Source organism: Adiantum capillus-veneris, chromosome 7 (genome assembly GCF_014529385.1).
Source record: "Adiantum capillus-veneris isolate H3 chromosome 7, ASM1452938v2, whole genome shotgun sequence".
Classification (NCBI taxonomy): Eukaryota; Viridiplantae; Streptophyta; class Polypodiopsida; order Polypodiales; family Pteridaceae; genus Adiantum; species Adiantum capillus-veneris.
In genome coordinates, this window is record NC_140937.1 from 43,861,208 (window position 1) to 43,877,298 (window position 16,091).

The 16,091-nt window shown below is 41.8% G+C and overlaps 2 protein-coding genes across 2 annotated transcripts; one reads left to right on the forward strand and one right to left on the reverse strand.

The window, feature by feature from the left end:
- Positions 1-1,131: 1,131 nt before the first annotated feature.
- On the reverse strand, positions 1,132-2,964 carry NDPK1 (nucleoside diphosphate kinase). Its single transcript, XM_086515851.1, has 4 exons — positions 2,810-2,964; positions 2,319-2,367; positions 1,855-2,086; positions 1,132-1,443 (listed from the first exon to the last, which is right to left on the reverse strand). Exons 1-4 carry the CDS (start codon positions 2,858-2,860, stop codon positions 1,329-1,331), a joined length of 447 nt encoding a protein of 148 aa, XP_086371977.1. The 5' UTR covers positions 2,861-2,964; the 3' UTR covers positions 1,132-1,328.
- Positions 2,965-3,432: 468 nt separating this feature from the next.
- On the forward strand, positions 3,433-15,021 carry LOC147453758 (uncharacterized). The gene is made up of 4 exons (XM_086517190.1): positions 3,433-3,464; positions 3,571-3,640; positions 14,791-14,848; positions 14,936-15,021. The coding sequence occupies exons 1-4, from the start codon at positions 3,433-3,435 to the stop codon at positions 15,019-15,021; spliced, it is 246 nt and encodes an 81-aa protein (XP_086373316.1).
- The last annotated feature ends 1,070 nt before the right edge of the window (positions 15,022-16,091 follow it).

Below are 16,091 nucleotides of genomic sequence, written 5' to 3' on the forward strand. Positions count from 1 at the left end.
AGAGAGAGAGAGAGAGAGAGAGGTGAAATAACTAGGAGGTTCGCCAGCCTAGTTATCATTATGACTTTCTGATCCTAGAGCCTTCTCCATCACATGCTGGAGTAGGGGGGGGAAAAACAATTGAGCCATTCATGCACACCTTATATATTCCACGAAGTTTGCTCAATGGCTTTCTTTTTTAGATGGAGAGAAGTCTAGTAGGGCTTACATCTGATGATGTGGAAACTGAGACATCTTGTTGCAAGTGGGAGTGGTCGTGCCCTCTTTGTAGAGGTGCTTTTGGACTTTTGTGGAATGCATATTTGCCGAGTTGGCATCACTTGGATTGGTCATTATGTGGTAACCATCACTCAGTAGGATGAGTATTTCAATGGCAAGAATAGCTCTACCCTTGCAAGTTTCAAAGCTTATTTGCCTCCCTCGGATGTGCTCCTTTAGTATATAGCTTTGTAGAGAGTCTTAAAAATTAGTTATCTCAGCGGTACTCCAATAACATTGTTATGCTGGAAGCCATTCAAGCTTTTCATGATGTTGGTGGTCTGAGTATCACATGGGCTGGCATGGCACTTTTTATTTGCAAAAGGTATAAAATAGCATGTGGACTTGGAAAGAGGATATCCTTCACCTGTACTTTGCAGGTTCACATTCATAAGCCTACGCTACTTGGATGGTGTTGGATAAAATTTACACTCCCATGTCTACAACTTTTTCAATCATAGACCACCCATTCTCGTCAAGCCAGCACTGAGCTCCCCATCATAAAGTTTAGGTCTGGATCAAGTGAGCGACCCCATTTTTGACAGATCCAGGTCCTCAGCACTAAATTGATATTTGAGCACCAAAGACATCCTAAGATAGAATAACGCTGTTCAATGGTGCTTCAGAGGAGAAGCAAAAACTCACCCGCATTCAGAGAGCCCAGTGTAGATGCCAAATTTATTCTAAAGCATTGAGAGTAATATCAAAAATAAAGGTCTCAACTCCAAACCAGTTTGATGGGCTTGCAGCAGAAACATCTCCACCACATCAATTCAAGTCATTGCACGTGCACTTCAAAAATTGCAATTTAAACAACCTAAGCAGAAACCATAACCCAGCATTCCAAAACTGTGACCTTACAGAGACCCAATGAAGTTCAAACGGTAATAAAGCAATTACACTAGTGTCTGTAAGTATCCAATATTTCAATGAGCAAAACCCACAAGTGTATTTCAAAAATGTCAAAAACTCCCATAACTGGGGCTCATAGTAATAAGCAGTGCAAGCACTTTTTAATAGGCTGACCGAAGTACAAGTCGATCTAATTGGCTTCCGCAATGCTGGGAAAGTTACTCATAAATCCAGCTGTGCAAGCTGCTGCGCCACTCGGTTATCCCATCCGGGAACCACAGAGCAATCTCCTTCTGGGCACTCTCAACGGAGTCACTTCCATGAATGACATTCCTGAGGTATTAGGAGACAAAAGCTCAGTTAGACAACCCAATTTCCTACAGCGGACATCATCCACCGATGCATCCTATAGCGAGAACACATGTATAGGAGAGGTGCCCATCCTTCACTTGGGGCAATTACTCCATGTAAAACCACTATATTCTATGTGTTCAGGGGATGTAAACATCCCTTAGTCGAAAATTTTCTATGATTACAATACACCTTTTCCTCATTTGATCTGTAGATTTTTTTTTGGAAGTTCCTTAAATGACACCCCTATGTAAACAAGGATGCAACAATATTTTGAACTTAAAAATATCCTTCTGCTGAGCCTGCAAAATAGGTACATATAATGCAGGTGACCTCCTTCAACCCTCTGTAGCCAAAAGAAGCAATCAGCAGAATAGGGAAGTCAGGACATACCTTCCAACGTCAACAGCAAAATCACCCCTGATGGTACCAGGAGCTGAGTCGGCAGGCTTGGTAGCCCCAAGCATCTTGCGCCCTGTTAGGACTACTCCATTTCCACACCACACCATGGCAACAACTGGCCCAGATGTGACATACTCCACCAAACCATCAAAGAAGGGCTTTCCTGCCAAATCTTCATAATGCTTCTCTGCAAAAGATTTCTCAATCTGCAGGAACTTCAAAGCTGCACAGAACAGAGAACGGTGGCCAAAACAGGATAAATGACACTAGATTATCCAGAATTCAAAAGGCAGTAGAGATGGACATAAAAACAATAATTGCCACAAAGAGAGTATCTACCCACACGACAGTTACAAAATTCCTCTTTTTTCAAGTCTACAAACAGGCGACATAGTAATGGAAGCATAATCAGGCGCCCATTCAGCTGGTAAAGCACAAAGATAAACGGTGATCACCTTTCAAGATGAAGCCTTTCCTCTCAAACCGAGATATAATCTCACCAACCTGCCAAGAAAAAATACAGCTAACGTTGACTAGACAAGAAAATGGAAGATATGCACTCGTGTCCTTCTACATCACTAGGAGAGTGCCATAGCTAGTGCCTAAGAAACAGATGAGAAGTAGAGCCAAAGTTGAAAGGAGGACATCGAAGAGTACCCTTCTTGCTAGCATAAGCAATCACCCGTTCTCAGCTAGATGTATTCTAACTTCCGAGCTACAAGACTGCACATAGTGTTAAAAACGCAACAACACTCCTCCTCGTACGTGATCATGCATGACATCGCACAAACTCCTGGCACTTCACTTCCATAACAGAAACCTTTCTCTAGCATTTGCGCACCTCAACATAAGCATCAATAACGCGTTTGTGTGTGTGTGTGTGTGAGAGAGAGAGAGAGAGAGAGAGAGAGAGAGAGAGAGAGAGAGAGAGAGAGAGAGAGCAAACCAGGCCTCGCTGTACGCCATCGGGCTTGATCATAATAAACGAAAGCTCCATCGCTGCTCACAACACAGATCTCTGTTGCAGCGGAAAGGTCACCCCGAGTTCTTGAGGTTAGAAGTGCAGAATGAGGGTGATGACTAGCCTATAAGAAGTTGAACCCTAGCATTTTGTTGCCTTAATTTTGTGGAATATATTCCGTGGATTAGAATCTCAGTTGCTTCTTTTTATGGTTCTTCCTTTGCACTTTCTCATCACATGTATATCACTCCAAGAGTGCACCTATAGGCCCATGTCACTCTTGGCTGTATCGACACGCTCCAAATCCCAAATCGAGTAGGGAAGCTCCCTACCATATGCAACCGACGGACAAGTACCTCAAGGTAACTCCTCATCCATTGACATCTATACTCTTTATGAAGGAGCCTCACATTCAGGCCGCCACGTGTCTTCAAAAGGAGCCTCACTCTCAACTCTATGAAGGATTCAGGCCGCCACGTGTCTTCAAAAGGAGCCTCACTCTCAACTCCGGCCAGGGTTGCAAGTCCATTGCAAGAAAACAAGAAAACGTTGCAAGCAACCCTTCGACTCACCTTTGCATGCTATAAAATCACATATCAGCGAAATAGATGCTGCTGCTAGCCGACGGCCGTATTGCAAGGTGAGTTGTAGAGATTGAGTTGGTTGTCTCTACGATTTGGCTCTCTCTCTCTCTACGTTGCCACAGAGAGCTAATCTATTCTTTTTTCCGTTTGAATGGTTTGAAGGTACTGTCGACCGAGAGCCGATCCAGCCATCAACCTTGAGCTTGCTGCCAGGCGCTCTTTCATTCACCAGGTTCTCTCTCTCAAGGGAGTTGGAGGAAGTTCACTTGTATGATCGTACTTCAATGGATGAGAAAGAGCCGGATCACTATGGAAAGTTACTTTTACACATGTGTAATAGCACGGGTATGCTCATTGCCAATGGTGTATCTTTGTGGAGTGCAACCAATGGATTTACATGTAGGAGACATAATGGGGATAGTGTGATTGACTATATGCTACTCTCTGAAGCCATCATGTATCGCATAAAGAGTTTTATGTTTGGTCAATGGACCCCGGAATTCGACCATCGCACCTTATGTATTGACCTTTCATTTGGAGAAGCAACTAAGCATGATAATCTCAACCAAAGGAAAGAGAAGTTATCACTATGTATGGATTTCAAACAGGCACCAATGTACATTGAAATGGTTGAGCAAAAATTATGGATGACAAAGCTTCAATGTGATGCACAATTGGAAACTAAATGGGAAGCTTTCAAGAAAGCTATTTGTTCTTGTGCGGAAGAATGCTTTGCCATAAAGCATCTCCATGGTATCAACAAAGATAGATCACGCAAAAGGTGGTTTGATAAAGAATGTCAAGATGCTTGAAAGTCCTTGATAAAGCTTGATGCAACTATGGACAAAGACAACTATCAAAGTCATTTGCATACATACAAGGCACTGATTCAAAAGAAGAGAAGAAGATGGGAAGTAAAGCAACAAGAATTTCAAGTCCAAGAAAAGGCACATGCATGTGGAAGATTTTGGAGAAACTTGAGAGGCAAGCGGGTTGAGAATTTTGGTAACTTGAGTCTAGTGGATATGTACACACATTGTAGGCAATTATATGAGAAAGCAAATACTGAAAAAATGCCATTTTATGGTTCACTCCCATGTATGCCGTCTTTTTTTACTATTGAGGATGTATGCGGTGGGCTTGAAAAGTTGGCCACTCGCAAAGCGGGAGATCTTCAAGGTATCAAGCCGGAGATAATCAAATGGACGGGAGTTTTTACCCATGAGTGGATGTGTGATATGTTCAACCTTGCACTTCAACATGGTATGCCTTATGATTGGAGTACTAATTGGGTTAAGCCTTTGCATAAAGGAGGGGATGTAAAGAATGTAAGCAACTACCGGACTATAATGATTGGGTCTCTTATGGCAAAGTTGTTTGGGTGCATAATGGAGATGAAATTGAGTGATTGGGCTGAAGAGAATGACAAGCATGCAAAGGGACAAGCGGGTTTTCGTCGATGCCGTAGCACCATTGATCATCTTGTCACTCTTCGTGTTCTCATGGAGGAAAGTCGGTTGAAAGGCAAGCGATTGTATTGTTGTTTTGTGGACTTTAAGAAAGCCTTTGATATGATTCCACGTAACAATTTGTGGAGAAGGATGGAAGAACTCCAAGTGCCAAGTGAGTTTATGCTTGCGGTTTCTCGAATCTATGAGAAGGTGATTTGTCAATTGCGCATGGGAAGAGAAATTTCAGAAATTTTTGTAAGCACTATTGGGGTTAAACAAGGATGTCCATTGTCACCAACTCTCTTTGGTCTATGCATCGATCAATTGGAACAAATGGTACTTGACTTTATGCAAGAAGAAGGCATTGAAGAGGTCACTATTTGCAATGCGATAATCATGCTTTTGTTGTATGCGGATGATGTAGTGCTTCTAGCACACACTTTAGAAGATGCACAAAAGCTTATGGTTGTCCTTGAGAACTTTTGCTTGCATAGTGGGTTGATTGTAAATGAATCCAAAACAAAGGTTATGCTTGTGAAAACCAACCATAAGGAGAAGCCATGCATTGTGTACAACAACGAGACACTTGAAGTTGTTGAGAGCTTTAAGTACCTTGGCCTTGAGGTTCCATCCAATCACAAGTGGCATGAATGTGCTATGCGTCGTTTGGAAGCGGGAAAGAGAGCATATTATGCATTTGAGAACATGTGTAATGCGGGAAACATCAAGTGTTGGGTTCTCAAGAAGTATCTTTTTGATGCATTGGTGACACCGGTTCTTCTTTATGGAGTTGAAGTGTGGGGCGGGAGCATCTCAAAGTCTACTTGGAAAGAGTTTGAGAATGTCCAAAAGCCTTTTCTTACAAACTTTCTCCAAGTTAAGACACAAACACCATATATGCTCCTACTTCTTGAGTCGGGATCTCTTCCAATTGAGGTTATGGGCATGGAAAGGGTTGTGGAGTACATGATAAAGATGCGTCAAAACCCCTCACATCGACTTCCTACAATTGCATGGGAAGCAAGCAAAAAAGTTCAAAAGACGCATAAAAGCAAGATCTTGAGCACGGGATGGATGCAAGACATAAAGAAGTGGTTTGGGAGATGGGATGCATTACACTTGCTACATGATGCTTCAATTGACTCTCAAGTGAATGAAGCTTTTCTACAACGCCAATGTATTACGGCTTGGGAGAAATCCGGTGGGTCACGCTTCATACATTACACCACCTATATTGCCCCCAACTACAAAACCATGTTCTTCGCTGAGAGAGGAAACCGTACTCACACTTACATGCTTGAGCCTATTCCCTTGTCCGCGATACGCACTATCGCAGCAATTCGCCTTAGCTCCCATTTCCTTCGATGCGAGATAGGGCGTTGGGGCAATGGAGAAGAGTCAAATCGATTGTGCACATTATGCTCACTGCAAGTTCGAGAGTCTGAGTACCACACACTACTAGAGTGCTCAGCTTTTGATCACATCCGAACTTGCTTCTCTCACATTTTCAGCCATAACTTAGACCTACACACTTTCCTCTCCCAGCCAAAGTGTGGGCTCTCCATTGCGACTCTCATCACTACAATTTTGGAGCATCGAGAGTCACTCATCAGCCATACACATACTACATCACATGTAACTTTGGTCCCATAGGTCATATTTGACCTCCGAGGACGATAATAAAATCTCTCTCTCTCTCTCTCTCTCTCTCTCTCTCTCTCTCTCTCTCTCTCTCTCTCTCTCTCTCTCTCTCTCTCTCTCTCTCTCTCTCTCTCTCTCTCTCTCTCTCTCTCTCTGGGCGAGACGCTTTGCTGTGTGAGGGGATGTAGGTGTAGAACTGGAGCACGAGCTGCACTTGCCTCTGGCCCGTCGACGTATAACCAGCCAACGCCATGCAGCCGTCATCACTGCTTGCAAACGATGTGCAACTTGGGAGGCGTGCAGGAGAAGCAACCGTATCTGCTAGCACCTTGCAGCACGGCTGCAGCCATACCTATCGACGTCGACGTCGACGCCGACGCCGCTGCCATGCAGCGCTGCCAATAATTTTTAGTTTTAAAAATGCCATGCAACCAGCGCTGCTATAATTCTGCCAATATATTTTAGTTTTAAAAATGCCAATAACTTCATGCAGCCAACATTGCTGCCAGCGCTGCTATAATTTTTAGTTTTAAAAATGCCAATAATTTTTAGTTTTAATTTTTTTTAAAAGTGTTTATGGTAAAACGTGTATGGCTAGCGGAGGGCAAGAGGAAAAGGAGCCGCAAAATAGAGGAAATTAATGTAAAAACCGAGAAGGTGAGTTATATGTTGCAGGCATTGGTAGTGGGGGGAATTTTTACGGTTTTTTCATTGCCCAAGAGGAAATCTAGAAAATTAAGTTTATTTTTTGGGTTTTTACACTAATTGTCTCTATTTTGGGGCGGAATTTCTCCGTTTCCCGTTGCCTTCATCTGCACTTTTGAATTTGAAAACGGCACGATATTAAGCTGAGACACATTTTTCCGGAACACTGCAACCCATGCATTTAGTTAGAAAGTCGTGAAAGTAGATGATGAGTTTGGTCCAAAGTCTGCACACTTTGTCTCCTTTTTTCTTCATCCTTCTGCGTACTACAACATTGCCAGCCCAATGAGCCCATGCATTTAGTTAGCAAGTCGTGAAAGTAGATGATGAGTTTGGTCCAAAGTCTGCACGCTTTGTCTCCTTTTTTCTTCATCCTTCTGCGATGTACTACAACATTGTTGGCCAAAGCTCAACAACTCTCACATATTGAATCGGTACCTTCTCCATCAACTCCATCTTCCGCTCATTCTTCTAAGTCGCCTCACCTCCCCCTAGGAGAAGGTCCCTATCCAGTTTTCAAGTAATGCTTTGAAACATATTCCATGAATCTCTATGATCGCAACACACCTAAGTGTAGTATACTTTAACCTATCGAGTGAAAGTCTTAGGTGATGCAGTGTAGCATGAAAAAATTGTAGCTAAGTAGAGAGAGAAAGAGAGAGAGAGGTGCACTTCATAAAGCACAAAAAGTACTTGAGGAGGTTCCTATTCGAGAGGTCGTCTCTTGGAATGTACTGATTGTGGGATATGCCCAACTTGGTCAGGAAGATCAGGGCTGTCCAGATGCAATCAACAAAGGAACACCTAGAAAGCAACAACATCCGCTACACAAGTAAACATGGAGAGGAAGAGTGCAATGGGTCTTTGACAAGCTTCCTGGCTGCACGGCAACAACCCCAAGTGAAGACATAGGGTAGCTGGAGACAATCTGTATTCTCGGTTTTCCCTTGCCAATACACACTACGGATTATGATGGCGAGCTTCTATGTGAGGCGGTGTAGAAGTGGAGCAGCTACTGCGCTGGCCAATGACCTCCAGTATGGAGTGCCCTACAAGATGATGTTGCTCAGACGCTCCAGTTCCCTGCAGAGAGGAACTACGTTGTTGGTTGCTACATCCAGAGGTGTTCCGTGAGCTCCCAACTAAATTGTCATGCGGCAGCTACAGGAAACCGCGAGTGAGGGCAACAATAGAGGTTGCGCCAGCCGCATTATGCACCCAACAATATTTTTTTGTTTTTTCAAAGTTTTGTAGGTTTTTAATTTTTTGAGGCTTTTCACGCCAAAATTGTATGCAGTGAGCATTGTTGGGGACCGTTTTTCCAAACATTTTTAGTGGATGTGAAGTGGAGACGTCTCTTTAGATGAAAGCGTGATGCTTGGCCGAATGTGGTCTCCACCCCTCTTCCCCCCCCCCCATCTATCTTTCTTTCTCCCTCTCTATATATATCCATGTTATATGTTATATGAATCTCATGACTAGGTTTATAATTAATTATAATTTGCCACATGACGGGCTTCCCCCCAGCCATCTTTTAGGTGCAGCTGTTGCCAGAGAGCATGGCCGAGCTGTCTATCTATCTATCTCCCTATGTATATATATTCATGCTATATGCACCTACATGACTAAGCAGTGACAAGTGTCTCTCTCTTTTTAGACCTAAGTTGTTCCACTTCATCATAATTTGTTTCTACTTACCCATACATGTTGTTACCAACATACATTTTCATGATCACTTGCAATTAATCGATGCATCTATTCTCTTTCAATGATGGATAGCCCTTCTTCCGACTCTAGGAATGTTTCTCAAGGAGATCATGGTGTAAATGAAGTCATCATGCCTACACCTCCAGAGTGCAATAGCGTGCGAGCCGCAAAGCAGTTGGCCAGATCAGGGGGGCAATTGAATTGCGAGGGTCCTTCAAAGCGTTTACAAATCATTCATGGACTTTGTGAACGCAACGAAGCTGTCCAACAAGAGTGCAAAAACTACTTACAAAAGGTTTGCAAATAAGTTCAAGGTGAAGAAGACCACATCACCTTTCGAGAGGAGGTGATTTTGGCATTGTAGGGTATCAAGGACGAAACTTCACGTTTGGAAATCAATCAACATGAAATCTATACATTCATGGAAAATTTCCAGAATGAGGTTGTGCAACAATTGTCTTTGTGCTTCAAGGAACACAAGGACCAAGTCGAAGCCTTGAAAGCGCATGTAGCAAATTTAGGGTCTGAGATGAAAACCTTAAAAATTGCAATTAATCGCTTGAATGCCATCGATAGGAGACTTAGTCGTGTTGCCATGCCTAACACACAGGGAGGTGTTACTACATCCTATCCTAAAATGTAATTTTTTTTATCTAATGCTGTAGCAAAACTTCAAATTATCATTGCCACGCCTAATGCACAAGGGGGTGTTACTGCATCCTATCCTAAAATGTAATGTTTTTTTATCTAATGATGTTGACAAACTTCAAATTATCATTGCATTATCTCTCTCTCTCTCTCTCTCTCTCTCTCTCTCTCTCTCACACACACACACACACAGGAACACATGCATGAAAAGGTGTGTGTGTGTGTGTGTGTGTGTGTGTGTGTGTGTGTGAGAGAGAGAGAGAGAGAGAGAGAGAGAGAGGAGGGGACGAAAGAAGGTTTTAGGGGTAGGGAATGAACAAAAAGGAAAACATAAAAATATATATGGAGGGGTAGAAAGACAAACGGAGAGGTATCGAAAGGGGGAGGAAAGGAGATATGGAATGAAAAGTAATTCATGCCAAACTTATGTGACACAAATAGTCAGGGACAAGTAGATTGGTGGCTCATATTAGATAGATGAAAATCTTCCTATTTAGAAGACTCAAATTTATTGACAACCTTTAAAAAACTTATTTAACACAGATGGTGTCCGGACCACGGGTTTTGTCCCCAGGACACACACATCAAGCTAGATTATGCAACATTTCTCGAAAAGCTAGGCGAGAAACAGCATGGGCTAGGGCTCAACAATCTTTGTAGCGAATCCCATTGCGTATTTTAGGAGATTGTGTGAATATCATGCATTTAAGCCATGGCGGTCAACAAATGGATGCAATGGCTATGCATATTGAAAATTGTACTACAAATGCTCAAAGCACTAGACCTTTAGAAGTACCTTCCGTTATTGGAGCTACCAACAATTGGGAGGGTCAACAACAACATCCTTGCATTGTTTTTGAAGAAGGGGGATTCTCTAAAATTGAGCATTATTGTCTATCTATTCGTTGCATTTATCCAAATGCAACAATCTTGAAGCATGACTCTATGCTTGCCCTCTACCATGGAAAATGCTTGGTCCACAACTTGGGTGGCTTAAATTTTGTGTGCTCCTTTTGTGGTGCATGTGCTTGGAAGGTTGAAGGTAGGTCTATTCGCACATTTGTAGGTAAGTATTGTTGCTTATCAAGAAAAGTCAAATTACTTCCTTTGAGTGATCCGCCAATGGAGCTCAAAGAATTGATGCAAGGTGGTACTACCAAGAGCAAAAAATTTCTTAAACACATCAGAGCATATAATAATGTATTGGCTTTTGCTTCTTTGGGTGCTCATGTTGATGAGCAACTTACGCGAGGGAGAGGTGTGTACACTTTTAAAGTTCACGGTGCCATCTACCATAATATTGGGCCCACGACACCGTGCGAAAGAGTGGATCAGATCCCTCGCTTTGCACAATTGTACTTTTTTGATACAGAGAATGAGCTCAACAATAGATTGCATCATGTGCCAGATTTAGATAGAGATTTCTTGCATAGTTTGCAGGCTATGATGTATCGTGTTAGTCCATATGCAAATGCCTTTCGGTTTGCTAATACAACAATCGGGAATGAAGGAATCCCAAACATGAAGATGGTCATTACTGAAAAACGTACAAATGGTTGGCAATATTTAGCTCCACGTGGATCTGAGGTTGCAGCAATTATGCCAGGGCAAGGAGATGAGAGCAACATCGGCCATCGTGATATTGTATTGCAGTATCGTGATGGGAGGCTTAAAAGGATCTCCAACCTACATCGATCATATATGCCTTTACTATATGTTCTATTGTTTCCTAATGGAGAGGATGGGTGGCATCCATATATACCGCAAACTCCCAACGAGCAGCAATTTATTACACAAAAACAATACTACACTTTTAGGTTGTAGATTAGGAGTGACACCACAGAATGCCTTTTACATGGAGGACGATTGTTGCAGCAGTACATTGTTGATGCCTACAGTACTATGGAGGAGTCAAGGTTATTATGGTTTAGAAACAATCAGAGATCAATTCGTGCAGAAGTGGATCAAGGCCTTGCAGACATGCTTGCTTTCAGTGACAATGCGCATAGGGTCATGGGTGTTAATGTTGGAAGAAGAATTGTATTGCCTTCATCTTTTGTGGGGGGACCTCGGTACATGCAGCAACTCTATCAAGATTCTATGGCAATTGTACGTAAGAGAGGAAAGCCTGATCTATTCATAACTTTCACATGCAACCCAAGGTGGAAGGAAATAGAAGATGCGTTATTGCCAGGACAGACTGCTTTTGATCGTCCTGACTTGACTACACGTGTCTTTTATCATAAATTCAAAGATTTGATGGACTTGCTTCTTAAAAGGGCTATCTTTGGAAAGCTTGTTGGACATGTTTGTGTGATAGAATTTCAGAAAAGAGGTCTTCCCCATGCTCATATCTTATTGATTCTTGCATCCGAATATAAGTTGACAGAGATGTGGCATTACGATAGAATGGTTTGTGCTGAACTTCCAGATAAAAATTTATTTCCTGATTTGTATGATGTTGTGAGTCGTTGCAATGTTCATGGTCCGTGTGGCGCGTTGGATCCAAATGCACCATTCATGGTAGATCAAAGATGTAGATTCAAATACCCACACGAGTTTTGTGAATCTACTTTTGTTGATGGTGATGGATATCCAAGGTATATGCGACGAAATGATGGTCGATATGTGGTTCAAAAGCAAGAGAGGCTTGATAACAGATGGATTGTTCCCTATAATTCATTCTTGTCTCTAAGATATAAAGCTCACATCAATGTAGAGATATGCTCAACCATATCAGCAGTGAAGTATCTCTATAAGTATGTGTACAAAGGACATGATAGGGCCACAGTTGTGCTCCAAGATGGAGAAGGTGTTCTTGATGAAATCAAGAGTTATTTAGATGCACGCTATGTATCTGCATCGGAGGCAATTTGGAGAATTTTTGGATTCTCATTGCATGAGGAAAAGCCTGATATATTGCGTTTACAAGTGCATCTTCCACAACAGAATATGGTTGCTTTTGGAGACTCTACTGACATATCCAATTTGGTGAATAATGATGATAATAGAAAGACAACACTTACAGAGTGGTTTGTAGAGAATCAACAATATCCAGAAGCAAATGATTTATTATATATAGATTTTCCCTCCGAATGGGTTTGGAACCCCACTAATAAAGTGTGGTCACATAGGCAAAGAGGTGATACTATAGGGAGAATGTACAATGTTGTTCCCAATGTAGGCGATCTTTATTAGTTGCGTATGCTGCTTACCATATGCAAGGGTTGTAAATCATTTGAGGAGCTTCGCACTTTCAACGGACAAACCTATGCCACTTTCAAGGAAGCTTGCAGTGCCAGGGGTTTGCTACAAAATGATGATGAATGGTTTATGTGTTTGCAAGAGGCATCATGTACAAGTACCGGCTTGCAATTACGACAACTATTTGTTATGATCTTGGTATTTTGTGAGCCATTATGTCCAGGTACAATGTGGCACCGATTCTCCTTGGAGCTTTCTGAGGATTATGTTTATGATTTGCATGAATGTACAAGTGATGAGGATGTATGTCATGAGATAGCTAAGAATCAAGCATTATGTAGCTTGGAGTCTCTACTTCAATCATATGGGAAACGACTTTGTGACTACTCTAGGATGCCCGAAGTAGACCGTTCTGCATTATCTGGATGTGGGAGTGGTTTGATAGCAAAAGAGAGGATGTTCAATGCAAACGATCAAATGACTTTATCCATTCGCATGGAAGCATCTTTGAATTGTGGACAAAGAGCTGCTTATAACGAAATCATGCAAGCAGTTGACTCATCAAATGGGACAGTTTTTTTCTTGGATGGACCCGGTGGGACTGGGAAAACTTATCTCTATAATGCACTACTTTGTCGTGTACGTGGTCAACAGAATGTCACTTTAGCATGTGCATCCTCGGGAATTGCAGCTTTACTTCTTAGCAATGGACGTACATCACATTCGAGATTTAAGATACCAATAGAAGTGCATTCTGAATCAACATGCAACATCAAAGTAAATAGTCAACTTGCAGAGCTTTTGAGATTAGCATCATTGATAATCTGGGATGAGGATCCCATGGTCCATCGTTATGCTTTTGAGGCCTTGGACAGGACATTGAGAGATGTTATGCAAAGTGATGCATTGTTTGGGGGAAAGGTGTTTCTCCTTGGGGGTGATTTTAGAAAAATTTTACCAGTTGTGTCCAAAGGAAGTCGAGCAGATATTGTTGATGCCTCTTTGTGCCGATCTTATGTATGGAAACATGTGAAGACTCTGAAGCTAATAGAGAATATGCGTGTACTTCATTGTTCCAATGACTTGGTTGAGAGAGACTTTGCAAAATGGGTACTAGACATTGGCAATGGGAATGTATGTCATGGGGATTTACTTGATACTGTAGCATTTCCAAGTAGTATGATACTCGAAGATAACAATGTTCAAGGCCTAATTCACAGTATATATGGCGACTTACAAAATGTCCAAAGACATGCAAGCTTCTTTAGGGACAGAGGTATTCTTGCGCCACGCAACATAATCAATGACTTGGCTATGCATAAAATGAGAGGACTTGACAAAAAATACTTGAGTGCAGATTCTCTTTGTACATCAGATTGTAATGGTGGGTTATATCCAATAGAGTTTTTAAACTCATTGGATCTTGGTGGTGGTTTCCCACCACACTGCTTGCACCTGAAAGAGAATGCTCCAATCATGCTCCTTCGCAACCTGGATCCAACGCGTGGTTTATGCAATGGGACAAGATTGATATGTAAGCATTTTTATCACAGGGTCATTGAGGCGGAAGTAATCACATGTTCTCATGTTGGAGACAATGTGTTCATACCAAGGATCGACTTTATCATAGGAGGTTCTCAAGGATTACCTTTTGAAATGAAGCGCAGACAATTTCCTGTGAGACTTGCATTCGGAATGACCATCAACAAGGCACAAGGTCAAACACTTGGATTCTTAGGTTTGTACCTTGCTACACTTGTTTTTACTCATGGTCAGCTCTATGTAGCAATGTCTCGCGTGCGTTCTTCTACTGCCATAAAGATTTTGATAGATGGTAGTCAAACATCGATGGAAAATTCAAATGCAAATCCAATGGCTTGCAGCCCAAACATTGTCTACAGAGAAGTGCTAGAGGTCAGAAATGTTTAAGGTATCATACTATCTTTCATCCATGCATTACTCTTTGTCATTAACTTTTTGTTAAATGAAGTTTTATATTAATCCTAATTTTTGTTGTTGTTTATAGATGGCCAGCCGATCTACAGTCAAATACACAATGGATAGGGTGTCTGAATATATTCGAGGTAATTTGTTGAAACTTTACAAAAAAATGAGCCCCACTTTGAAGTTTGAATAATTAAAGCATACTAATCGTGTTGTGTGATGCATAGATCCACTTTTTTGGAGGGAACCCATACCTGCAAATGATGTTGTCCATATCTTAGAAGACTTTGATGTCATAGGGTATAGCTTTTGAATTATTATTATTTATTTATGTCTTGCAATAGGCTTGGGTTTTTCTTAACATACTCTTTCTTTTTTGTAGAAAACACTATTATCCAGCCCATCTATTGGTAGGTCTATATGAGTCCACGTGCTATTCAGGACTCATAGGATACTATCATGTTGCCTTAGAGCTAGAAGAGGCAGCAGGACGGGGTCATGTCTCTCTTAGAGAGATAGGGTATCAACGGCCCATAAATGCACTACCTTCCTTTGGATTTGAAGCAGAGAATTGGAAAGTGAGAATGTATGTTGTCGATGATACTCCAAGGCGGCTTGGACGAAGTGTGCGATACTTTGGGCCCTGGGTGTTACGGGTGCGAAACCGTGTCTATCGCAAGCTTCGCTTTCAACCTAAATGATGCCTTCTACAATGGGTTTGGTTTGATGGTGATCTCTTTTTGGGGTTGGGATTCCTTATGTTTTATCCCTTATGTTTCTGATGATTACTCTCTTATCAAGAAGCCTCTTTTATGTAACAAAACTATTGGCTCCTATTTGGAATGAAAACCATGTTGCACTCTTTGCGAGCGCGCATGTGTGTGTACCATGAAAAAAACTAATTAAGATCATACAAGCACAACTTATATGAATACCATGTGTGTCATCAATTTAATTTGTGTCATAGTAAGAGCGAGCGAGACCCGCCGGTAGGCGGGTCGCGCAAGCTAGTGATTGATTACAACATAAGGCCTTCTTTTATAACATCCCAAGCCCCTTAGCGCCTCCTCCTAGGTGACCCTTCATTGCTCCCACAAATCTTAGTGTAAAAGCCTAGGGAATAGTGCACTTAAATATCACAGTTCAACACCTGGCACACCGGATGGTAGAATTTTCTCAAAATTTGGACTCAAAACCCAATAATCCCTTGATCGCAAAACTAAGTGCTCATAGAATTCCATGATGCAAAGAATAGTGCCTAGAGTCTACTCCAAGGTACACATATACATCATTATAGAGCATGAGACACTGCCCTTTATCCCCCCCAAGAGTCTAGAAAAATCAAAGTGCAACACTTGGAACTTAATCCAAGATGCACAAATA